This window comes from Bos javanicus, chromosome X (genome assembly GCF_032452875.1).
Source record: "Bos javanicus breed banteng chromosome X, ARS-OSU_banteng_1.0, whole genome shotgun sequence".
NCBI classification, from domain to species: domain Eukaryota; kingdom Metazoa; phylum Chordata; class Mammalia; order Artiodactyla; family Bovidae; genus Bos; species Bos javanicus.
This window is the reverse complement of record NC_083897.1, coordinates 35,829,412-35,856,316: the sequence shown is the minus strand read 5'-3', so window position 1 is coordinate 35,856,316 and position 26,905 is coordinate 35,829,412. Positions and strand designations below refer to the sequence as shown.

The following is a 26,905-nucleotide window of genomic DNA, read 5'->3' as shown; positions in this document are numbered from 1 at the left end:
AGGGTGGTTAGAATGTTGGTGGCTTTTTGCCCCATTGCTTGAACTGTCAATGATTTCCCAGGCTGATAAGATAAAGTTCACCCAACCTCTTTAGCTTGACCAAACTTCTACTAGGGCTTCCCTGATGGCTCAGTTGGTAAAGATCTGCCTACAATGCAGGGGACCCCATTTTGATTCCTGAGTCAGGAAGATCCGCTGGAGAAAGGATAGTCTACCCATTCCAGTATTCTTGGGCTTCCCTGGTGGCTCAGATGGTAAAGAATCTTTCTGCAATGCAGGAGACCTGGGTTCAATCCCTGGGTTGGGAAGATCCCCTGGAGAATACTACCCACTTCAGTATTCTGGTCTGGAGAATTCCATGGACTGTATAGTCCATGGAGTTGCAAAGAGTCAGACACGACTGAGCAACTTTCACTTTCAAACTCCTTCTGCTCCATGTTCCTCCAAGTCACAGGACGCTTCCATACTTCAGAGACACAACACACTGCTAATGAAACTATGACAAATCAATACCCGTGAACCTGACCTTTTACCTTGAAACACCATCTAGGGGCCTGTACCCAGTGACTCTTCAACCTACACGGTCTTGGCTGGAAGCCATGTATCCTTCCTCAGAACTTACACCACTTGATCTTATTTCCTGCTTTGTATTACAGGGCCTTCTGAATGTATCTTAACTCCTCTATTCTAAGTGCCTTAGGCCAAAGATCTGTCTTATTTCTGTCTGTGTTCCCTCACCCTAGCAGTTCAGTTTCCCCCTAGATTGAGATGAAGTTTGTATCACACACACTGCATGGCATGTACAATACCTTCAGTTTATTCCAATCTTCCCAGGTGCCTCCCCACCCTTGGACAGAGGTAGAGGAAAAAAAAAAAATAGACGTCTTTAAGGTTACATTTAAATAAGTCTAAGAAGAAACCAGGTTCTGTAAGAACAACAGAAAATAAAGAACACTGATTCACTATATGTGCTGATTTTTGGGAACTGCCCTAAAGGGTTCTGTGAGCATGAGCTGTGAGGAAATAGCCCTTTCTGTATCATCTCCAAGCAGATAAAGGAGAGGCTCTTCTCTCTGACCTTTCCCATGGCTTCCTGTCCACTGGACAAGTGTCCCACCTTGCCATTAAAAGGACAAGAGGGCTCTGTGGATGATAAGAAAGGTGTACACGAAAGAATGCTTTATGAAAAATAATGCAGGCAGGCACAGCAGCTGTACCTGAGAGAGAACTCCGGAGCGTGCAAGGAGGTGAACAACCAGCAGTCTTTTCCCCATGGGGACTGGGGGTTTATAGTTGTTCAAGCTTTCTAAGCTTTTTCTCTCAACTCTGTGTCTATTTGAAATGTACATTTGATGCCTCACATAACTTCTGCTTTTCTCTAGAGTATTTGTCATCTGTGGCTCCTTGAACAGTCTGCATGGAATTAAATCTAGGACCCCCTCCTCAATCAGCAAATGGCTGTTTCTTCCCTACAGCTTCTTCGGTTGTGCACAGGGGACACTGGAATGATTAAGGAACCCAGGAGTGGAGAGAACACAAAACACTTAGAATAGGAAGCTGCTGCCCTGTTTTAAGAAATCAACATCCAGTCCCACGAAGAAGACGTGTCTGCTAATTTAACTGTCCTCTTGGTCACGGAAGGGTGGATGTGCTGTCATCAAACTGGCCGGGGGAGACCTAAGCTAAGAAGATGATCACTGGAAGGAGGTTAGTTTATTGGTCTCCAGGGGAGAGAGTTATCAGCTAGGGAATGCATCGAAGGGCCAGGGCTGGGGGCACCTCACATGACCTTGCGCAGGTGCTGAAAGCTCCTCACGGTCTTGTCCACAGCATCATCCATGGTGACCAGCGGCCGGTAGCCCATGAGTTTTTTGGCTTTCTCGCAGCTGTAGTAGTGGAAAGTGCCGGCCAGTGCGACCCGCATGGGCGTGAAAGTGGGCTGAAGCTGGATGACAGGACTGATCACCATCACCAGGAGGGACACAAGGAGGGCTAGATAGTAGGCCAGCCAGTAGGGGATGTGGTACTTGGGGGCTTCATAATTGAGGCCTGTCAGGATTCGGGACAGGAAAGTCCAGAAGGGGATGGGCTCGTCGTTGGTGATGTGAAAAGCCTGCAGAGAGAACCAGAAATTAGGAACCGCTTCCCAGCAGCGTGGGGAGCGGGCCATGCTTGGAGCTCAGCTGCAGCCTGCTGGCTCAGCCAAGACCATTATTTTGAGAAGCCAGGGGCCGCTCCCTACCTGCCCACCCCAGTTCCTTCGCAGGGCAGCTCACAAATAAGGTGGAGATTAAGCCCACACAGAGTGTAGCATTTCTCGTGGTCCTCAAGTCTGAAAATGTCAGCCAGTGAGTGACAGGCCTTTTGGGTTTGCAGCTACAGGCAACTTTCCGGTGTAGTGGGGAAGGTGATGAAAGTTTAGCTGTGGGCCAGGGTTTCAAGTGAAGCTTAGACTGTACTTGGGAAGGTACGTTGGTTGTTTTAATAACTGTGTTAATCATGGTAAAGGATCTTATCTTCAGATGCTATGAATGGGTCGTATGACCTTTCTCAAATGTGCTCCCTCCCCCCTCCACATTGAGAGTTCTGGGTCAGAAAAGGGCTGAAATCCAGGAAAGAAAAATGAGACCCCAATGGGGAGGGGATTCCAAAATTGGGAGTGAGAAACAAGGAAGGGGGACCTAGGAGTGTGGTCTCCCATCTCTGTGTAAGAGCTGACCGTCCCTTGTCAGAGGGCTTGACCATGGCCCAGTGGGATCCTAAGGTAGGTCTGCCAGGAAGCAGGGTCAGAGAAGCAGTGTGCCAGCAGATGGCATCATAGGGACACACAGGGGCAGGAGGCCCAGCCACTGTTGAGCAGGTGGAAGCAGGTGCCTTACCTTCCCACCCAAGGCGGTGTCCTGGGAGAGGTGCTCTGCAGCCAGGATGTGTCCGTGGACCACGTTCTCCACAAAGGTAAAGTCTACCAAGTTCTTTCCGTTCCTGCAGGTGCACAAGGAATGAGTCCCCTGTGCCTGGAGTACTCAGCTGCACACCTGGCAGAGTCCCTAGGCGTGGACCCAGGGCTGCGACCCACCTTGGCAATGCCAGCCCAGGTACACCTGGGCATCCATGAAGATGTGCTGGAGGCCAGGGCTCCTGGGCCTTCAGGGCCAGAGGGATATTTAGGGGCCGACCCATGAATCTGAAAGCCCCTAGCCCTGCCTGCCCCATCCTGGCATAGCCTATGCTAGTGGTGTCTTCTCTGGGCTCCAGTTTGGACAGCAGCTCTCAACTCCCTCCAGGGCACTGTGGGCTAATCCATTGCTCTGGCCTCAAGAGTTCTCTACTATCTCTTTCTAGTCCTGTGGCAGGGAGGCTGAGCGAGAGGCAGGGAGGCAAGGTGGCAAAGCACAAGAATAAGGGGGGAAAGAAAGGAAGAAAAGAGAATGAAGGAAGGATAGATGGATGGATGAATAGAAGGAAGGAGGGAAGGAAAGCTGTACTGGGGACACAGAACCACTCTCATCACCTGCAGAGGCCCAGAGGAGGAATGTTAACACCTCCCCTTGCCTTCCTAGATGCAAGGAAAGTGGAGGGCCTAGCCCTTGACCCTGGGACAATTGTTTCCCCTCTGAGTCAGTTTCCTGAAGATCCAAACATGGACACAAATATTTTTCCAGCCTGCCTGAGAGGGTTCATGGGGCAGAAATCCACGTCTCCCTGGAACCTGTGACAATGACCTTATCTGGAGATGAGGTCTTTGAATACATAATTAGTTAAGACGAGGTTGTGCTAGAGTAGGGTGGGCCTTAAACCTAATGACTGGTGTCCTTATAAGAGGAGGGATCTTTTGGAAAAGACACACAGAGAAAAGCATGTCATGTAAAGATTAGGCTGAGATTGAAGTGACATGTCTACAAGCCAAGGGTTGCTGACAGCCATGTGAGGCTGGGAGCAAGGCCTGGAACAGACCCCCTCAGAGCCTCCACAGGGAGCCAACCCCACCAACACCTGGATTTTGGAGTCCTGGACTCCAGCACAGGGAGTGAATCCATTTTTATTATTCTCCGCCTCATTTCTTGTGGCAGCCACAGGAAACAGACAACAGGCAGAAGACAAGGCCACAGGAGAAAAGGGCCGATGGTGACTGACCCTTGTTTCAGGGGCCGGGGGGCATGGAGGGGGGCAGTCAGGGGCCAACTTACCCAATCATGAACTTCATCTTGCCTTTCTTGGCTGCCTCAATGAGAATGGGGACTAACTGGGGGTCCCTTGGGCCAAAAATGCCATGAGGGCGGATGGCTGTGGTCAGGAAATTCTTCTCGGGATCATGGGCACCCAGGACTGCCTTTAGGAGAGCAAAGGAAGTGTATGGGTTGCAGACACTGAAGAATTCTAGACTACTTTTCTGTCCCTTTCTCCACCCCAACACCCACATCTGAAGACACAGGACAGAGAGCTGTGTCAAAGCCGGTAAGATCCAATAGAAAGGACTGGCCTTAAAGTACAGAGAAACAGGGTTTGTCTCAAAAGGAACAAAACTTCCCAAAGATCTGCTAGGTTGTTGCTAAAAATGGAGATCGTGATAAACGAGATGGCCCATGTCAACTCATTCTACCACCTCAGTGAGGGTTTCTACTCTACTGTGGCAAAATCCTTGCTCATGTTTTAGTCCGAGCGAGTTCAAGTTACCTGCCGACTGTTCAAAATGATCGGAGTTACCCAAAGGGGTCTCACTTGTGTTGACTTGTTGGATACTCTGCTGGAAATAAGGTAAGCCTGTAAACGCCTCTGGGAGGCTCTCTGTGCTCCAAGGAGCAAGGGGACAGACCCAGGATTGGAGCTTGCAAATGGCGAGGCCTCCACCCCTGCACTGAAAGGCCCTTGGGTTTCCCAGCAGATGAGCTCTTCTGGGACATTCCAAATTGGAGTAATAGCAAACAGACGGGGGGCAGCTGGTGCTCAGACCATGCAGGGAGACTCAGGCCAATTCAGTGTTAAGCTTTGCTTCCATATGTACTGGCTATGAAAGGAAACCTCAGTGGGTGCAGTCCACTACCAACACCTGGGAGGGTCACTCACAGCTGCCCAGCTAAGGTAAGCTGCCTGTGGCTGATGAACACCCATGGTCCGGGGTATAGGGTGTCCACCTGGTAATATTCTCCTGGACATTAGTCCTGGAGCTGGCAACTGTCAGAGTCCCCGTTATGTGGCCCAGACCACTGCTAAAATCAGGAGCTCCCTAGTGAAGCTGAGTTGCCAAGTGGAAAACCACTTTCCCTTAAAATAAAGCAAGATCCTTCCATTGTTTGCTTTTTTTTTAAAGAGTAGGGGGTGCAAGAGTACTAGGAAGGTGTATTCAAATGAAAACACACTTGAGTGTTTAGCTGAATTTTGCCTGCCACTTTGGATTATCATCAATTGTCTGATTTCTGAAGCAGAGGTTGAGTGCAGGCTCCAGAGCTGCATGGCCTCAGGAAGCTTAGAACCTCTGTGTATCAGCTGTCCTCAACTGTCTTCTGTAACCTGGTGAAGATCATAGTACCTGCCTTAAGGGGTCACCATGAAGCTTGCCTGGAAAATCCCATGGACGGAGAAGCCTGGTAGGCTGCAGTCCATGGGGTTGCTAAGAGTCGGACATGACTGAGCAACTTCACTTTTACTTTTCACTTTCATGCACTGGAGAAGGAAATGGCAACCCACTCCAGTGTTCTTGCCTGGAGAATCCCAGGGACGGGGAGCCTGGTGGGCTGCCATCTCTGGGGTCGCACAGAGTTGGACACGAATAAAGGGACTTGGCAGCAGCATGAAGCTTAAATGAAGCAATCCCCCGTAAAACACACAGAGTAGCATCTGGCCACATTAGGATATTCTGTTACTATTTTTTCTGTTATCATCTTTAGAACTGAATTTCATCCACAAATTTTAGTTCACAAGTTATGTAGTTAGGCTTCAGAATACTAACATTCTATGTTCATAAACATTCTTCTTAAGAATCTAAATCCTGCAGATGTTCATGGAACTCGTTTGTCACTGACTCAACCAGTTGTCAGGTACGTACTCTCTCTTGTAAGATCTTTGTCTCCGTGTAGTAGTCAATGGGTTTCGTGGCATAAGGGAGGTCTTCAGTTCCATTCTTGATGTCAACACCCTCAAAGATGACACTGGCACTGCTGGTTAAAATGAGTTTCTGGCAGAGGAGAAAATTAGATGTAAAAAAATGAGTCGGGAATGATCACTATATAAACACCATGAAGGTCACACAGGAAAGGAAATCAAACGGCACGTGTTCACTTTCTTTACTACGATGCCTTCCCTTTTCAGGCCTTCTTAAAACAATGCAAAGATCACTATCTTTTGCAGGTATGAGGATTTGAGACACATTATGGTATGACATTCTTAAAGAGTAGATTTTACATTTTCCCTCGTCTTATCACAACTGAGGGACAGAAGACACTTCTGCTCCCAACCTTGGCACATCAGTATACACGCACAGGCGTGCATGGTGAAATGCTATTTGACAGGAAGGTGCTTTCTTATGAGGGTCCCCAGCTTTCAGCTATCTGGTTAAGGGCAGCCCATCCTAAACTGAACAACATTAGCTCAATCTATCACTTTTATTCAACATGGTCCTGCAAGTCCTAGCCAGCATGGTAGGATAAGGCACATAAGAAACTATTAAATATAATGATTTGAAAAGAAGAAACAAAACTATCACCATTTTCAAGTGTTGGAAGTGTCTATATACAAAACACTACAAACATACAGAAAAAGTTAGACTTCAGCAAATTGCAGAGTACAAAATTGATACACAAAAATTAACTGTGTTTCTATGCAGTAGCAGTGGAAAATGAAAGATATTTCAATTACCAGAAGTGAGGCATATGGAATAAATTTAACAAAAGATGTACAGAACCTTTATGAAGTAAAGTAAAATGTCTACTGAAAGGCATTAAAGAGAGAGAGAAATACATAGCAAGACTCCATATTGGAAAAGATGTCCATTCTCTACCAAATTAGTTTTAGGTTTGATGCAATTACACTAACATTTCCAACAGGCTTTATCAAGAACTTGACAAGCTGGTTCTAAAATGTGTATGAATGAGCAAAGGGCTAGGAATAGTCAAGCAGAACAGAGTTGGGGAGTAACTTGTCCTACACTAGATACTGAGGTTCATCCTAGGGCAGGGCACAAGGGCCTGGGCACAGACAGGGCCACAAAGCACGAGAGCCGGAAACAGGCCCGCAGAGACAAGCTGCATAGGGCTCTAAATATCAGGGAAGGGGCGATGGTACAGTACATGCTGCTGAGCACCCAAACATCCTCTGCTTACGTCAGAACATATACAGACAGAAATTCCTAGTGGATTAGAGATGTAAATGTGGGAAGTAACACTTTAAGCCTTTGAGAAGAAAAGCAGTCAACGATCGTTTCATCTCTGTTGAGAGAGATTCCCTAAATACCACACAAAACCCCCATTTCCTGCACTGCTACCCACTGAGCTATCCTGCCACTTCAGTGATTATACCAGACTGTACTGTATTTCAAGAAAAAGAAATCTCAAAAACATAATGCTGCGGCAAGAACAAGTGCTTTATGAAAGAAGGCAAAAAAGGAATCAAGAAGAAAGTGGTTGACCCATTTTTCTAAAAAAGACTGGTGTGATGTGAAAGCATCAGCTATGTTCAATATAAGGAATATTGCAAAAACACTGGTCATGAGGACTCAAGGAACCAAAATCACATCTGATGGCCTCAAAGGTCGTGTTTTTGAAGTGAGTTTTGCTGATCTGCAGAATGACAAAGTAGCATTTAAAAAATTCAAGCTAATTACTGAGGATGTTAAGGGCAAAACTGCCTAATTTCCATGCTATGGATCTTACTTGTGACAAAACATGCTCCATGGTCAAAAAATGGCAGACCATGACTGAAGCTCACGTTGATGTCAAGACTACTGATGGTTACTTGCTTCGTCTGTTCTGTGTGGGTTCTACTAAAAAACGCAACAATCAGATTCAGAAGACCTCTTAAGCCCAGCACCAGCAGGGTGCTTACCTTAGCTGGGCAGCTGTGAGTGGCTCTCCCAGGTGTTGGTAGTGGACCGCACCCACTGAGGTTTCCTTTCATAGCCAGTACATATGGAAGCAAAGCTTAACACTGAATTGGCCTGAGTCTCCCTGCATGGCCTGAGCACCAGCTGCCCCCCATCTGTTTGCTATTACTCCATCAACAAGAAGATGATAGAAATCATGACCTGAGAGGTGCAAACAAATGACTTGAAAGAGGTGGTCAATAAATTGATTCCAGATAGCACTGGAAAAGACATAGAAAAGGCTTGCCCATCTATTTATCCACTCCATGATGTCTTTGTTAGAAAAGTAAAAATGTTGAAGAAGCCCAAATTTGAATTGGGAAAACTCATGGAGCTACATGGTAAAGGTAGTAGTTCTGGAAAAGCTACTGGGGACAAGACAGGTGCTAAAGTTGAATAAGCTGATGGATACGAGCCACCAATTCAAGAATCTGTTTAAAATGCAGATTTTTAATGGTGACAAATAAAAGATCTAATTTGTGGTAAAAACAAAAACATAATGTTGAGGGGAAAAAAAGCAAGTTGCAGGAAGATATATTCAGTATATTATTTTTACAAAGTTTTAGAATTTCTGTTTTGGCTGTAGTACCACATAGCATGCAGAAGGACAGCAGTGACACTGAGGATGGGTAAGGGCAGGGCTGCAGCATCACTAGTAATACTGTCACCTCAACATTGTGATGAGTGTATGGGTGCTATATTATTCTCAGATCTTTTCTGCACGCCTGGGATGGTTGAATGAAAAAACAGCAGAGTGTAATTCACAGACCTCCAGTTAATACAGGCACAGTACAAAGTAGTAAGGAGTGTGAGATTTACAACTGTCACTTGATTTGCTCCTCCACAAGTAACCAGGGGCTACTAATGTGGCTTAATAGGTGAGGAACCAGATTTGGAGAACCAAGTGATGCCTCTCTGCTAGTAACTCAGACCAGAGAAGGTACAATTTCCACCATAATGTAGCTTGCTGCATTGTTATAAACCCTGGTTCTCTGGATCATCGTAATGGGGTACCAGCCACTAGCAAAACAGCGCCCTTATCAGCCAAGCCCTTGATGCTTGGGGCAGTGACAGTGACATATGCCACAGATGCCTTGCGAACAAGAGAAGAAAGCTGTTGACCAGCCTCTGGCATCACCAGTTGGGACAATAAGAACAGGCAACGTCTGGAAAAATATATGACAGCTCCTTCAGACAGTAACAATGATCCTATATATAAGGTAGCAAAAGAGACACAGATGTAAAGAACAGACTTTTGGACTCTGTGGGAAAAGGCGAGGGGGATGATTTGAGAGAATAGCACTGAAACATGTATATTACCGTAAGTAAAATAAATGACCAATATAAGTTTGATGCATGAAGCAGGGCACTCAAAGCCACTGCTCTGGGACAACTCAGAGGGATGAGGTGGGGAGGGAGGGGGGTTCAGGATGGGGGACACATGTGCACCCGTAGCTGATTCATGTCGATGTATGGCAAAAACCATCACAATATTGTAAAATACCTATCCTCCAATTAAAATAAATAAATTAATTTAAAACAATAAAAGCTTAAACACAGAATTACTATATGATCCAGGAATTTCACTCCTGGATATTTACCCCAAAGAAGTGAAAGCAGAAAGTGGAGCAGATTACTTGCATACCCATGCTCACAGCAGCATGATTCACAATAGTCAAAACAGCCCAGGAATCCACCAAAGGATGAATGAAGAAACAAAATGCAGCATAGCCCTCCAATAGGCTGTTATTCAGGCTTAAAAAAGAAGGAAATTTTGATCCCATTATAGCATGGATAAACCTGGAAGGTGTTATGCCAAGTAAAGTAAGTAGGACACAAAAGGGCATGTGTTGTATGATTGCACTTGTGTGGAGTCCTTAGAGGAATCATATTCATAGAGACAGACAGAAGGATGATGGGTGCCAGGGGCAGGGAGAGGGGGAGTTAGTATTTAATTGGTACAGATTTCAGCCTCCTTAGGAAGATGAAAAAGTTCTGGAGATGGATGATGGTGGTGGTTGACAGCAGTGTGAATGTGCTTAATGCCACTGAACTGTACACTTAAAAATGGTTAAAATGGTAAATTTTATGTTTGATATATATTATTTATGTTAAAAACATGCTTTTTAAAGCATAACAAAAAACACAAGCAATTTCTAAATTTTGTCACTCTTTAACCAAAGACTAATAAGACTTAGGGTCTTCATATGGTTTGCTCAGCAGCTCCCAGGGCCGAAATTTTAGGCTTTTTGCAACACTTTAGGAAGCAGGCCTAGCTAGCCCAGGAAGTGAACAAAAGCCTTGGCCCCCATGCACTTGGGAAAAGCCATCACACGTTCTTGACAGCACTCATTCCAGCTTTCCCCTTACCTGAACCCCAGCCTCTTTGCAGGTTTCAATGACATTCTTGGTGCCAATGTAATTCACTCTATAAAAGAGTTCCTTGTTGTTATTGAATGGTGGGGGCGATGCGCAGTGGAAAACTGTGCTTACACCTTTCAGAGCTGGGTACAGGTCCTGGAAAGCAAACAAAGACAAAAAAAAAAAAAAAATCACTCCTGCTTTATACAAGTAAACAGCCTCCTTACATTCCCAGTGTCCAATCTGGGGCATGAAGGTGTCTTGCCCTTTTATAAATCTCCAATCAACACAGAAATACATTCTCACTGTAAAAGATTCAAAGACACAGAAGTATATGAGGTAGAAACCATAATGTCCCTTTAACCATCTCCCTCCCCACTACCGTTGCCCCAATAAAAATTGGTTTGGGGCATGAGAAGCCTGTGGGATCCAGAAAAAAATCAACATCTGTGCCTTTGTGCCTCATGGGTGGTGGATGGTGGGTGCCAGGTGGGTGGGAAAATCCAGGGCACCTGGAGTTAAGATTCTTGGGGAAAATGAGCCCAAAGATATAGATTATGCATCATATGAAAGTCCCATACTTCAACAGACAGTGTAAATATCCTATACACAGGAGTAATCCTCTCTGTGAAACTAGACATACAACAAAGAGTAACCAGAGATGGATTGCTACAGGGAAGCAGAGCTCCTGAGAGAAATGGTTGATTGCAGATCTGGGGTTGGAAACAGACAAGAATGAAAAGGACTCCAGAGCCAACCTGAAGACATGCCCACTGACAAAAGAAAGATGGGACAATCTGATCAGCAATAGTCATGGACGGATGTGAGAGTTGGAGTACAAAGAAAGCTGAGCACCAAAGAATTGATGCTTTTGAACTGTGGTGTTGGAGAAGACTCTTGAGAGTCCCTTGGACAGCAAGGAGATCCAACCAGTCAATCCTAAAGGAAATCAGTCCTGAACATTGATTGGAAGGACTGATGCTGAAGCTGAAACTCCAATACTTTGGCCACCTGATGCAAAGAACTGACTCATTTGAAAAGACCTTGATGCTGGGTAAGACTGAAAGCAGGAGGAAAAGGGGACGACAGAGGATGAGATGATTGGATGCCATTACCCATCAGTGGACATGCTGCTGCTGCTGCTAAGTCGCTTCAGTTTTGTCTGACTCTGTGCGCCCTCATAGACAGCAGCCCACCAGGCTCCGCCGTCCCTGGGATTCTCCAGGCAAGAACACTGGAGTGGGTTGCCATTTCCTTCTCCAGTGCATGAAAGTGAAAAGTGAAAGTGAAGTCACTCAGTCTTGTCCAATTCTTTGCGACCCCATGGACTTCAGCCTACCAGGCTCCTCCGTCCATGGGATTTTCCAGGCAACAAGGGACATGAGTTTGAGTAAACTCCAGGAGTTGGTGATGGACAGGGAGGCCTGGCATGCTGCAGTCCATGGGGTCGCAAAGAGTCAGACATGACTGAGCGACTGAACTGAACTGTACTAAAGAATAAGAATTCCTTTTGCAAAGTGGCAAATAGAGTCAAGCATTGAAAAAAGGTGCTGGAGTGGCAGCTGTGTGGTGGTAGAGTGGCTGTGAGGAGATAATCCACATCCAAGGGCAAAGGAGAAGCCCTAACAAAATGATAGGAGGGGCAAAACTGCATTTAGAATCAAACACCATACCTGCCAGGGACACTCAGAGGGGCTCAAACAAACCTTGTATGCACCAGGACCCAGAGGCTCCACAGAAACTGAGACAGAACTGTGTTTGAACGTGTCCTGTGGAGGTATGGGTCAGCAGTGGACTTCCACAGAATAGGGGCTCTGGGTGCAGCAGACCTGCGTATGGCATAAGCCCTCTTGGAGGAGGTCGCCATTAACCCACCATAGAGCTGCCAGAACTTACACAGGACTGGGGAAACTGACTCTGGGAAGGCACAAACAGAACCTTGTGCACCAGGAGAAAGGAGCAGTGACCCCACAAGGGACTGACCCAGACTTTCCTGTGTGTCTAGGAGTCTCTGGCAGAAGCCAGTTTAGCAGTGGCCTGCTGCACGTTTGGGGGCACTGAGTGTAGCAGTGCTTGCATGGGACCTTTTGAAGGAGGTCGCCATTATCTTCATTACCTCCACCATAGTTTTAGTTCAGTTCAGTTACTCAGTTGTGTCCGACTCCTTGCGACCCCATGAACCGCAGCACACCAGGCCTCCCTGTCCATCACCAACTCCAGGACTTTACTCAAACTCATGTCCATTGAGTCGGTGATGCCATCCAACCATCTCATCCTCTGTCATCCCCTTCTCCTCCTGCCCTCAATCTTGCCCAGCATCAGGGTCTTTTCAAATGAGTCAGCTCTTCGCATCAGGTGGCCAAAGTATTGGAATTTCAGCTTCAACATCAGTCCTTCCAATGAACACCCAGGACTGATCTCCTTTAGGATGGACTGGTTGGATGTTCTTGCAATCCAAGGACTCTCAAGAGTCTTCTCCAACACCACAGTTCAAAAGCATCAGTTCTTCGGCACTCAGCTTTCTTTATGGTCCAACTCTCACATCCATACATGACCACTGGAAAAACCATAGCCTTGACTAGACGGACCTTTGTTGGCAAACTAATATCTCTGCTTTTCAATATGCTATCTAGGTTGGTCATAACTTTACTTCCAAGGAGTGAGTGTCTTTTAATTTCATGGCTGCAATCACCATCTGCAGTGATTTTGGAGTCCCAGAAAATAAAGTCTGACACTGCTTCCACTGTTTCCCCATCTATTTCCATTAAGTGAAATAGAAGGCTAAGGCATAAAGAGAGAATAATAGCATGTTACCATTTTGTGACGTTTTGTGAAGCTTTCCTGTAGCTTAGATAGTAAAGAATCTGTCTGCAATGCAGGAGACCTGGTTTTCATCCCTAGGTCAGAAAGATCCCCTGGAGAAGGGAATGACAATCCACTACATTATTCTTGCCTGGAGAATTCCACGGACAGAGGAATCTGGTGGGGTACAGTCCGTAGGGTTAAAAGAGTTGGACACAACTGAGTGACTAACACTACCACTACCATTTTGTGAAATCTTAACTATTAATAATAAAATCTAGGAATGATCAATAGATACTAACATCGCCAAAAGAAAACCATGAATTATGTCCCTAGATACACTGATTATTAGCATTTTGCCACAACTTTCTCTATGTAGACATGATTTTTTCTTTGAAACCATTTGAGAGTAAGCTGCACATAGCATGCCACTCTGCCTCTCAAGTCTACCCCAGGCCTGTTCTAAGAACTGGTAATCTTCTTACTTTTGGCGAGAACATCACACCAGTGACATCATGCCTTCTCAGGGCATCACCCTAGGAGGATCAAAATGGCAGTTTGTCACATTGTTGCTAATGTTGATCCAGTCATTTGGTTAAGGTGATGGCTGCCAGATTTGGGCCATGAAAAAAGTATCTTTCTCTCTGAGCAATCAAAATGTAATCTATGGGGTGATAATTAGAGATCCTGTGAATATCTTACTCCCCAGCAACTTTCCACCAATTGATTTCAGCATTCATTCGTGATCCTTGCTTGGAACAACTTATTAACATGTTACTTGCAAATTGGTAAAATGTTTTTAAGTTTTATTTTTTAATTGGAATGAATTGCTTTACAATGTTGTGTTGGTTTCTGTCATACAACAATGTGAATCAGCCATAATTTTATATATCTATATCTATATCTATATCTATATATATATCTCCTCCCTCTTAAGCCTTTCCCTAACCCCAACCCCACCCCACAGCGGGCTACAATTCTTGGGGTTGCAAGAGTTGGACACAGATTAGTGACTAAACAAAAAATGGTGAACTTTTAATTTTAGCTTTCATTTTTACTTCTTTACTTGGCATTTCTCTGTAATCTTTTTTCAGTAATTCTATGGATGCAGGGATTCTTGTTCAATTCATTACAATCCACTACTATTATCTTTTGAGGCTCAAAATGTCCCAAATTTGGCCAGCAGAGGCTCTTGAAATTGGTTCCTGTGTCCTTTTAACATGTTCTAAATTAGTTTTTGAGTACTTTGTTAGTTTCATCCTAAGAAAAATGTCCCAGGCTCACCTTGTACTACCTACCTCTCCCCCAGATTCCTGAATAGGATATTTTCCCAAGGACCCCTGGTTTGTTTTATGGGCAATGGTTATAGAAAGTAAAATCTGAGTACTACAAGTGCTTATTGCTATTGGGGTATCAATCTATGATGCCCCAAAGGAAAAAAACCAAACCAGAATCAGATCCAACTTTTACCCCTTTATTCCACTAGAAATATGATACAAAGCATAGACATGACTTTTAAGTTTGTAGTACCCACATTAAAAAAGTAAAAAGAGGCAATTCCCTGCTGGTCCAGTGGTTGGGACTGTGTGCTTCCAGTGGGTTCAATCCCTGGTCTAAGAACGAGGATTCTGTGACCCTTGCAAAGCAACCAAAAAAAAAAAAAAAAGCTCAGATTGAGCAATGGGGGAGGAGGTGGGGGAGGAGGATTATAACCCTAGAACGCCACTCGCAGCAAAACTAACATTTGTGAGTGAGGGGAAAATAGCAACGATAGCATGGGAGTTGGGGGGAGTGGTTTGAAGGGGAGCCGCCTTCATGGAGCGCATGTTCTCTGGGTGGGGGGACAAATACCTAAGTTGACACAGAATATATCAGCTATGCCAAGTGTTATGCAGAAAGACAAAGTCCAGGGAGTACCAGGTGGCTCAATGGCAAAGAATCCACCTGCCAGTGTTGGAGATACAGGTTCGAGCCCTGGTTGGGCGAATATTCCACATACCTGTGGAGCAACTAAGCCCGTGGGCCTCAGCTACTGAAGCCTGCACCCTAGAGCCCCTGTTCCACAAGCCAGTGCAATGAGAAGTATGTGCACCACAATGAGGAGTAACTCCCACTCACCAAAACTAGAGAAAAGCCCGAGCAGCAACGAAGATCCAGCACAGCCATAAATAAATAAATAAATAACCACACTAACAAACAAAAATTATTAAAAAAAAAAAAAAAAAGAAACACAAAGCCCAGCAATTTCACTTTTGGATGTATACTCTGGAGTAGCAGTCAGCACACTACAGCCTGTGGACCATTTGTCAATAAAGTTTTATTGGTACGCAGCTGCCACCACTCATTTATGTATTGGCCATGGTTGCTTTTGAACTATCTATGTAGGGTGCAGTAGTAGCAACAGAAATAACAGTTACTGATTCTCACTAGTAACAATAGGTGTGTGTGTTAAACTCTTTCGTATAACTTCACAATTTTTCAAAAAAAATTTCTCTTTTGGAAACAACTGGGCTGGCCTCTGAGCAAGGGAAGTCTGGTGGTCTCCCTTCAAGGGGCCTGGCATAATCAGAAAGGCTAAATGGTCTGTTACCTGTTGGCTGCAAAGGTCACCCAGGAAAAACTGCACACGAGGATTGTCAAACCCTTGCCGAATGTCAAATACATTGACAGCATAGCCTCTTGCTAGCAACTGCTCCACCATGTGCTGACCCAGGAACCCACAGCCTCCAATCACCGTGCACCTCTTGGCCTGCAGAAAGAGAGGGATGGCAAGGGGTAAGGGTGTGCTGAGAATTGGAAGCTCTAAGAGCCTGGATTCACACACCATGAGCCATTGAAATAGCAGGTCCATCTCTTAGTTTGAAAATTTTCTTGAATCAAGTTGGAAGTTTCAAATAATTCTGGTGTTTTATCGCCCATGGCAATCTTCTCTCCTGGGATTAGTAAGGAGGGAAGAGATAGCAAATTATACTGAGGCAGACTTTGGTCACACTGGATGACCTGAGGCAAGTTCCCTGGCTGTCCAGTGGGTAGGACTTGATACTTTCGCTGTGGTGGCCTGAGTTCAATCCCTGATCAGGGATTTTACAAACCATGGTGCGACCAGCCCCCCACCCCCACCAAAATGATACTTTCTTGCTCCCGATAGCTGATCCCTGGGCACTTTTAAAGCAAAAAACAAACCACACACACACACACAAATCCAAACATGCCATCTGCTCAACTGACAGTGTGCACTTAGAACATCAGAAAAAAGAAAGTAGAGTTTCCATACTTGCAGGGGAAAGTAAGGCCCCTTTGCTCTCCAACCACTACAGGGCTGGGCTCTGTGGCTTTGGGCTCATCACCTAAACCCTTCTCCCCTTAGCACATCCATCTAAGACTATGCTGTTGCCTGATGGGATCTCCTGGTAGGGATGCAGGGACGATCAGTGAGCTGTTCACCAGCCAGGCCCAGGGCTTTGCTTTCCCTTCTCTGAGGTCTGAGGAAGTTGACATATCAGGTGAAAGCTATGATGCTTGCATTTCAGCTCTGCAACACAGGTACATCATGCAAAATGTCTTCAGACTGTGGTGTTGGAGAAGACTCTTAAGAATCCCTTGGACTGCAAGGAGATCCAACCAGTCAATCCTAAAGGATATCAGTCCTGAATATTCATTGGAAGGACTGATGTTGAAGCTGAAACTCCAATACTTTGGCCACCTGATGCAAAGAACTGACTCATCTGAAAAGACCCCGATGCTGGGAAAAACTGAAGGTGGGAGGAGAACGAGACAACAGAGGATGAGATGGCTAGATGGCATCAGTGACTCAGTGCACACGAGTTTGAGCAAACTCTGGGTGATAGTGAAGGACAGGGAAGCCTAGCGTGCTGCAGTCCATGGGGTTACAAAGAGTTGGGCATGACTGAGTGACTGAACAACAACAACCCATGTACTCTCTTGGCTAAATTCCAACTCTGTTAACTGGCGATAATGGAAGGACAGAGCACCACATGCGGGACTTAAATATTCTGACTCCAGGGAGCTGATGCAAAACTGTAGCTGGTGCACGCTGATGAAGCTGGGTACAAGGGGCCCCAGGGGAGGACTTGTTATACCTTTCCTCCTTGGGGTCTTTCTAAAACCATATCTGGGCTTCCTTAAGATGACAAACCCCCATTTTCTCTGAACTTATGTATAGTACAGTTGGGGATAGAAAGTAGAGATTTTAAAGAAATTCTGCTGATTAAAAAACCAACCAACCAACCTGCTATGTATTCCTTAAATACCTATATAATTGGGATATACAGGAGACTGTAGGGGAGCCAGAGTCTCTTCTATAGATCTGCCCCTCTCAACCTGGCATCCCACCTGCAATGGAGATGGCTCTGAAGCTTCAGCATCATTTGTTCAGGCATTCATAATCTCCTGACAGAGTCAGCCTCACTATGCTACCCTCTCCAGCAAAGTATCTTTTAAGCCCACTGTTGTCTACGCTTAGACGACTGCCATATATCATAGCATGCTACATTATTTACACCTTTACTAAAATTTCTAACACACGCCCAGTGCACAGGCAAATGAAATCCACAAATTCCACTCAATCTCCCTGTTGGCAATTCCTTCTCTTCCTGCTCTCCCCAAGACAGCTGCACAGGGAAAGCCTGCTTTTTAGAATAACTCCAAAGGAGTTCAGAGTCTCTTGTTTATAGTATTTGGAGTCAAAAGTTACAAATTGCTTCAAAAGGTTGACAGTCTAATTTAAGAAAAATCAAATAACCTTGCTATCGTATCTAGTGTAATTTCTTTTTAAAAAACATTTATTGGAGTACAGTTGCTTTACAATGCTGTGTTTATCCAGTACAATTTCATTTCATGATTTTAAAGTAATTCTCTCTTTGACAGAGTGATGTGGATTCTTATATTGAAATGTTGCACCCATATTGCCTGGGAAGCATGGGTCAGTGGCTATGCCAGAGAGTTTTATAGCGATGAGAACAGAGCTGGCATTTACCCCAGAGAAGTCAGATTGTGATGGGGCCATGGTCCTCGGTTACAGGAGATTATGTGAAATCATCACTTACTTTTCATGGCCATGAAAGATGATGCAGTTCAAGTGGGTCTAACAGACAAGAAGGAATATGTACTAATAAATAAGAATGAAATTACAGATTGGAAACAGGTAGTGAGACTCAAGAACAGGTTATTGCGGGGAGTTAAACACTCAACACCTTGGAGACAGTTTTAAGAATAGGGAAGAAAGCCATCTAGAAAAACTATTTTATTGCAAAATGATCTGGAGATAACAGAATATTGTAGGTCCCTGGGTTTCTTCCAATCTTTTCTGTTTTCCCTTGTTATTAGCAGTGGGCCCTTTACTCAGAGAAGTCTTACACAGAATGTATGTGTAAGTTAGGATGAAACTGTTCTTTTTCTTATAGTAGTTCAAATGTGTAACTTTTACTTTATACTATAAAGTCAATTGATGAGGAAAAAAACCACCATCCTAATCAAGACTGTTTTTAGTTGCTGAGTATCAGTAAAACCCTGATGCACACAAATGAACTACAGATTGCAAGGACCTCTGGTGGTTTGTCTGAGCAGTAGAATCTCAGATTAATCCTCAATTACAGAGGCACAGAGAAGGCCTTCTGTGTACTCTGAGCTGTACACTAAAACCAATGTGATCTGGTGACCTGCGGCAACCTCTTGGGAAGCTTTGATTAAGTAACATCTGATATGAACACATTTTACCTCAGTGTGATTTCATGTCTGAAGTGTTAGTTCATTGCAAGTGTAATGAATCCTCCCTTCATAGATCTCTGTAAAGCATCTCTAGGAGGCCTGACAATTCCTTCAAGTCCCTTCTGACATTGGCAAGGTTAGAGTTTAGGAGGCCTTGCTAGTGCCCTTGCTGGCCCTGGGAAGGCTTCTGTGATTATATCCAGAAGCACAGTCTAACCTGCTGGAGGCCACATGAGGGCACCTAGGTGACAGGCAGTAGTTACTGCCACCTGTGTGAGTGAGGCTGCCTGGAACATATACCTCAGGGACCCCATGACTGCAACTGTGTGTGCGAGCCCAGGGCAGACCAGTGGAGGAACCCCCACTCCTCACCACAAGCTGGGCCCAGCCCAACCTGCAGAATTGTGAACAAAGAAATGGGTGTTGTTTTAAACTGCTAAGTTCTGATAGGGTTTGTTACAGAGCAGTAATTGATGCTTTAAATAAGGACATATCTTCTATAAAGAAACACTTACTCAATACTAATTACTTTAATATGGGTAACCGAGAGCTATGTTTCAATGGTGTGCTGTTATGTACGTGCTAGACTTTCCCCTTATCTGGTTTTGGTTAACCTTTTTTTGTGTCAATACTCACTTTTGGAATGTCTTCTGTCAAACATGTCCTTGTTGGCTCACCAGCTGCTTGTTCCATTTTTGCTCCAAATGTGGCCCTGTCTGCAATCAACGTTTGTCTCCTTAAAAACATATTTAGAGGCAGACATTTATGTTGTATAAACTGAAACATCTTTAAGCTGTTAGTGTGTTGTGTAGATAACATCCCCCGCCCCCCCCCCCGCCCCCGACCCCTGAGTTTTCAGAGTGCTCAACTGTAGCTGCAGCTGCTGGAAGAAGCACTCAGGGAACATTCCTGGGATGCAGACTGTCCTCTGAGATGGGCCTGGGTGGCCCCATAACTCACTACCATATACTTGGACTAGAGGCAGAATGGGAAGCCACTTAAATAACCCCATTCATCAGTTACAATGAAAAGACTATCTCTGGCATCACAGCTTTTCCCACGGCACTCATGTGCTTCAAATACTCTCTATTTCTCTAGTGTCGATCAGTAGAGAAATGCACAAAATGGAGGCTCAGATTTCAGTCCTGGCACTGCCAGAAAGTATATCAATCTGCTCAAGCCATTTCTCTTTGCTGCAGCTCAGTGAAACAGACTCACTGCTCATCCCCATGATGCCAGGGCATGGGATGCTGGGAGAAAGAAGAATAAGAGGAGATAGAGCTCTCTTCCTTGGTGGAATTAAAGTCATCCTGACCACATATAGAACTCAGAGTGTCTGGGGCCATCAGAAACCCCCTGGGAAGTGGTCAGAGTATGGTGACGACCATCCAGTTACAAAATGAGCTAAGGACTTGAATAGACACCTCTCCAAAGAAGACACATAGATGGCCAACAGGTACATGAAAAAAAATGCTCCATGGCATTAATCATCAGGGAAACGTAAATCAAAACTACAGCGAGATACTACTTCACCGCTGTCAGGATGGCTATTATCAAAAAGTCAAAAGATAAGTGTTGGCGCAGATGTGAAGAAATTTGAACTTCTGTACACTGAATGCAAAAACAATGCAGCTACTGTAGAAAACAGTATGGAGGCTCCTTAAAAAATTAAAATAGAACCACCGAAGTACATAGGATCTAGCAACTCCAATTCTGGGTATATATTCAAAAGAACTGAAGCTAGAATCTTGAAGCGATATGAGCACTCCTAAACTCTTTGCAGCACTATTCACAATAGCCAGGATGGAAACAATCTAAGTCTTCATTGATGGATGAATGGATAAAGAAAATGTGGTATATAAATACAACAGAATACTATGAAGCTTTAACAAAGGTGGAAATTCCACAATATGAGATGCAGATGAACTTTGAGAACATTATACCAAGTGAAATAAGCCAGTAACAGAAAGACAAATACCGTGATTCCACTCATATGAAGTATCTAAAGTAGTCAAATTCACAGAATCAAAGAGTAGAATGGTGGTTGCCAGGGGCTGGCTGGGGGAGGGGAAGAGGGGCAGCTACTGATCAGTGGGTAGAAAGTTTCAGTTAAGCAAGATGAGTAAGCTCTAGTCTGCTGTACATTGTACCTACAATCAACAATCTATTGTACATTCAAACATTTGTTAATATGGTGGATCTCATCTTACCTGTTTTTGTAAGTGAAAGTCACTCAGTTGTGTCTGATTCTTTGTGACCCCATGGACTACACAGTCCATGGAATTCTCCAGGTCAGAATACTGGAGTGGGTAGCCTTTCCCTTCTCCAGGGGGTCTTCCCAACCCAGGGATCGAACCCAGGTCTCCTGCATTGCAGGCAGATTCTTTACCAGCTAAGCCACAACGGAAGCCCAAGAATACTGGGGTGGGTAGCCTATCTCTTCTCCAGGGGATCTTCCCGACCCAGGAATCAAACCAGGGTCTCCTGCATTGCAGGCAGATTCTTTACCAACTGAACCATCAAGGAAGCCCTGTTCTTACAACAATAAAATAACAATTAAAAAAAGAGACATTCTGATATAGGTTACAACACAGATGAATTTATGCTAAGTGAAATAAGAACTTTGGACACATTATACTAAGTGAAAGAAGCCAGACACAAAAGGACAAATACAATAGGAGTCTACTTGTATGATGTCTCTAGAGTAGTCAAATTCTTAGACACAGAAAGTACAGTGGTGGGTGCCAGGGCCTGGAAGGAAGCAGGGAATTGGGGAGTGATGCTAAGTTGGTATAGAGTTTCAGTTCTACAAGATGAATAGAGGTTTGGAGAAGAATGGCTGGGATGGTTGCATGACAATGTGAACCTACTTAATGCCACTGAACTGTATACTCAAAAATGTTTAAAATGGCAAATTTTCAGTTCTGTCTATTTTATTATAAATATATTCACAAGAATACTGCGAATGGGAAAATAAGACCCTAAAGAGCAACATTCTAGGAGCTGGGATTGTTACAGATCACACAGAAGCCTCAAGTCTTTTTCCTTTAAAATTGCAGGTCTCTGAATTAAAACCATCCTTTAAAATTGCAGATCTCAGAATTAAAACCAGTATGTATGTCTTTATTCCTCTAGACACACTCGGACAAGGTCTTAGGCTAAAAGGCATCTAGGAAAAGAGACTCGCCTTTTAAGAGTGAAACCCAAGCACCTGGCTCTACTTCTAGGATTAAATACAGAGAGAAGGAAGTGAGCCCATGGCTGCCTTCCTGCTGGGGCCAGTCCCCAGTGCCACCGAGTCCTGGAGACAAAAGGACAGGAGAGTCTGTCCATTTCCAACCAGGAAGAGAGACAAGTGCTCTCTCCTTCACAAACATGAGAGACCAGGCTCTTTGTAAAGGGGAAACCCAGAGCAGCTCAGAGGAGAGTGCTGGGGTAGTCAGGGCCTGGCCTGCTCCTGTGCTTGGTCAGTGCAGGAGGCTCCAACGTGGGTGCCATAAACTCGATACCCTCCTCTGTGGCAAGAAGACGCCTGTCTGCACAAGAAAAAGGCCAACAGGATTGAAGGCTTCCCCTTACTTCTCCAAAGGACTCAATCAGCTCCATCTTGTCCTTTCTGTCACTCATTGATCTCTCCACTAGTCTGTTGACTTTTAGGACAGAAAGGCCCTGGCTTTGAATCTGCTGACAAAATCAGCAGCCTGTCTGAGAGCTTCAGCTTATGCTGTTCCTCCACCTGGAGGTGCTGCTCCCTGTCCTCTCCATGGTGAGCAGCTCTGCAGCCTTCAAGGCCTTGCTCAGTTGTCACCTCTAGGAAACTTCCTCCTCCTCTCCAGGCCAGACTAGCAGCTTCCTCAGCACCTCAGCATTGGTTTCTGTTTTCATTCTAACACTGTACACAGCTGTAGGCTCCCCACTCCCCCCAGCCCCCGCCCCATGTCCATCTTGGCTTGCTGGAGTTGAGCCCCTGGAGGGCCAGCAAGGAGTCCAGAATGGAGTAAGGGTGGAATTGTGCTGCAGCAGCTGGTCTGAGAGGCCTCAACCATAGAGCAAGAATCCTTCTGCTGACCTCAGTGGATGTACGTACACGCCCCAAGGATAAAAAGGGAGCTACAAATTGTAAAAAAAAAGTTGTAGAAAAGCAATCTGGTGCCAGCTCACTCCTCCACCTTTACAAGGCCACTGCCAAATAGAACCTGCAGAAGGCACAGCACCAACCTTCAGGGAGCCCAGCATCTGGGGTGGGACACAGGCTTAGCAGAACATTGCAGAAGTGACTGTGAGTTCTGATGAGAGAAAGCCCAGGCAGGGAGGCGATCCCTGAGTCAAGTTCTAGAGCCCTGGAGGCGTGAGTCAAAGAAGAGGTGGGTGTCCTGAGAGATATTCCAAGGCCAGGGGTGGGAAGCATGAAGCGTTGGCACGGCCAGCCTGTTCTGCGACAAGTTGTGACAAAGTGAGATCAAAGTCAGATCGGGAGCAAAGTTCAGAAGGTGCAGGTGCTGTGTCAGGCTAAGGAGTCACCCTATGGGAGATGCAGGAGGCTTTGGAAGTTAAAATCAAGGGTGAGTGTGAGATCACTCTGGCTACAGCATGGAGAAGACTTAACACAGGGTCTGAGGCTCTGCATGTGTCATATAAGGGGAATGACAAGAGTGAATCAGAGAAAAGAATTAACAATGCCTGAAAACTGGATAAATTTCAGAACCTTTTACAGATGAGCACAACAGTTCCTCATTATCCATGGGGCCCTGGTTCCAGGAGCCCCCACAGACACCGAAATCCAAGGAAACTCAATGTCTCTTAGATAAAATGACACAGTATTTGCATATAACCTATGCACATTCTCTCATATAGTTCAAACAATCTCTAGACTACTCCTAATACCTAATACAATGTCAATGCTATGTAAATAGCTGTAAATACTATGTTAATGCCATATAAATTGTTGCCTATGAAGCAAATTTGATTTTTGCTTTTGAACCTTTCTGAAATTTTTCTTTTCAATATTTTAAATCCATGGATGGTTGTGAAGGAGGAAACAGAATAGGCTCCATCTTGAAAGCAGGACTCCATCTTGGCCCAGACTGTGGACTTTGAGCTATATGCCCAGTATCTATGGAAACGGCATACCAACTGGAAAACCAGACCCCCCGGATGGAAGAGTCCCAGGGCTGGTACCTAGACTTTCCATCGCCTGAAAGAATACCCTAATTATCTGTGTAACCGAATAGAAAAAAATTCTATTATGCTTATTGGGGTATGACCACAGGCTTATTGATAATTGTCCACTGTTAACTACCTAGGCTTAAGGTATACGAATCACGGGTTTAAGGCACAGGCATATGAATCATGGGTTAACTTTGATTGTATCTTTCTTTTCCTTTGTTCAGACTAGTTTCAGAGAATTTGGGGAGGTGGGTTTGAGCACGTACAATTAGGGTATATAAGGTTTTCACAAAAACTGGTCGGGGTCCTTGGCTAAGAGGAGACTCTCTGCCTTGGGCCAGCTGGTGTAATAAACTGCACTCCACTATCTGCATTGTCTTTCTGAGTGAGTTTGTTTCCTGGAACACGTGGCTATAACAATTGAATCCATGGATATGGAACCTGCAGATACGAAGGACTAACTGTGTATTATACCACCAAGATCCCAAAAGCAGCCAGTTGGGAACACAGTACTGGTCTCATTCAACAGATAGATAAGAAACTGAGGCTTGGAGAGGTCAAGTGACTTGCCCAAAGTCACAATGCTGGTACAAGGCCAAGGCAGAACTTGTGGTTGCTCCTACACTGCCAGGTTGTCACCCTGCAGACCCACTGGGAAACAGGCTGTGGAATGACACAAAGTTGGAAGGTCCAGGAGGGGCAAAACTGGGCAGGAGGCTCAGATGCCAGGCTGAGTCTGGACTTCAGTCTGCAGTCACGGGAAACCTCTGAGGGTTTAAGAGCATGGGGGTGACCTGACCAGAACTGTTCAGTCAGGTTAACCTGGTGAAGCAGAGTGGACTAGACAGGTGAGAAGCAGGAAACAGGGAGACCACTCACCACTTGTTCAACCAAGATTTACTGAGTACCTAATGTGGGTCCCCTCACTGTTCCAAGTCCTGGAGTGTCAGCAGTGAACAAAACAGAGATGCCTGCACTCACAGATTCTCTTCTAGTGGATGGGCAGTAAAGAGCAAAATAAACAAGTAAAATACACAATGACAAGCAGTATGAGATTGTGGACTTAAAAATACTCACAACCTAAAAGCTGAGAGTTATGTTTTATTTGGTGGGAATATTTAGGACTTCAAGCCTCGGGACAGCACCTCAAGTAACACTGAGAGAACCGGTCCTAGGAGGTGAGAAGGGTAGCCAGGTTATATAAAAGTTCTGCAACAAAGGGCAGGTAGTCTGAATATCAAAAGATTATTGTTAATTAAAGAAAACTAGACATCTCAAGTTAAGGAATTTAGCGCTTTTCTGTGTATGGGAATATGCAAGACATGAAAGAGGCTGGGCTCACTGAAATCATTCTTTCGATTTGCATCTCAACATATCTGGGGCTGGTTTCCTGTTTCCTCAAGGCTCACCATAGGGTGGCTGCAGTCTGATGGCTGCTTGATGGCAGGTATTCTTTATTTCCTAAATTCCCTCATGGTTCACCAACCCATGACATCCTTTGTTTATTGATATGGCAGGAAATATTTCATTTTTCAGGAGAGCAAGGTGCGGAGTTTGGGTGTCCTTGGGGATGCAATGCTAAAGAAGGTGCTCAGTGGGGGTTCACTGAGAAAGGTGATAGTAGAGCAAAGACCTACAGGAGGAAAAGAAGTGGAGGAAGCATGCAGAAGGGGCAGCTAGAGCAAAAGTTCGAAGGCAGGAGTGAGTCTGCACATTTGAATCCATTCAGGGGCTGAAGGGAGCCAGGGAAGAGGAAGCCCATAAGGAAGGGCCTTGCAGATCATGGTCAGAACTCTGCCCTGCACTCATAGGGTGGTTGCTGCTGAAGGCCTTAAGTGGGAAAGGAGCAGCAGAGGTGGAAAAATGGATAGAACTTGAAGGCTGCTAAATGGAAAAGGGGCAGAAAAAGAGTCAAATATGACCGAAAGGTTGTGAACCTGGTTTATGCTCCAAGAGGGTACAGGGCAGAAGGTCAGAGAACACTTTCGTTTAATAAATGTCAATAAACCTCAGGCTTTTTTTCAGCCTGAGAAACGTCTGCTCTGGTTCGCTGTCTTCCTAAATATACTGTGCCAACGCCCAGAGGGGAAGCAGGTTAAGTGCTGAGAGATCTGCCCCCTCACGCGCACTCATGCTTCCTTCACTCCCTTCAAAGTCCGTTCTCAGGCCCCCAGGTCACCTTCCTAGGCTGCTTTTAGTCAGGTAAGAACTAAAGTGATCCTGTCTTGGAACCTACTTTGGGGGTGGGGAGTGCTCTTGAACGCACACTCTCAAAGAAAGAGCCTCGGCTGGATTAGGCTTCTAAGTCCCAGACGTTCGAAGCTCTGCGACAAGGCTCGGCACGTCCCTTCCCTTTTTTGGATCTCAGATGCCCCGTGGGTACAGCGTCTGCTCCAACACGAAAGCTTAGGTCTTCTCTGGCCCCTCGGACCCTAACTCATCGGACCCTAACCCATCGGACCCTAACTCAAGTCTCAGGTCAGACCAGGAAGTCCCCGTCCTGGATAGTCCCACCCAACCCCTTGCCTTCTAGTCCTGTCGCCGACACAAGGGTGAGGTCGCAAACCTTACCGGTCCGTAGGCGCCCCGCTGGTTGGCCCCAGCGTGTCCACAGCCTGCACCCTTAGAGCTCGAGCTGCCGGTAGCCACCTTTTTCTCCCCGCCCGCGTGAGGCGAGGATCTGCCGAGGCTCCTCCACCAAGTGGATTGGCTAGGTTTGGCGCGGGCTCCACTAATCTGCGCTCGCGGTGTAATCCTGCCCAATGAGGCCGGGCC

General features: G+C 45.4%; 1 protein-coding gene and 1 pseudogene across 2 annotated transcripts; one reads left to right on the top strand and one right to left on the bottom strand.

Annotated features, from left to right (window-relative positions):
* Positions 1–796: 796 nt before the first annotated feature.
* NSDHL (NAD(P) dependent steroid dehydrogenase-like) lies at positions 797–26,905 on the bottom strand. Of its 2 annotated transcripts, none has more exons than XM_061408864.1 (8): positions 26,702–26,905; positions 19,601–19,700; positions 15,828–15,986; positions 10,445–10,591; positions 6,044–6,172; positions 4,188–4,330; positions 2,880–2,982; positions 797–2,113 (listed from the first exon to the last, which is right to left on the bottom strand). In XM_061408864.1, the coding sequence occupies exons 2-8, from the start codon at positions 19,655–19,657 to the stop codon at positions 1,781–1,783; spliced, it is 1,071 nt and encodes a 356-aa protein (XP_061264848.1). In that variant the 5' UTR covers positions 19,658–19,700; positions 26,702–26,905; the 3' UTR covers positions 797–1,780. The 2 variants fall into 2 exon arrangements, with proteins under 2 accessions (XP_061264848.1, XP_061264849.1); XM_061408865.1 differs by having other exon boundaries at positions 19,601–19,680; positions 26,702–26,899.
* On the top strand, positions 7,519–8,425 carry LOC133242729 (small ribosomal subunit protein eS1-like; annotated as a pseudogene).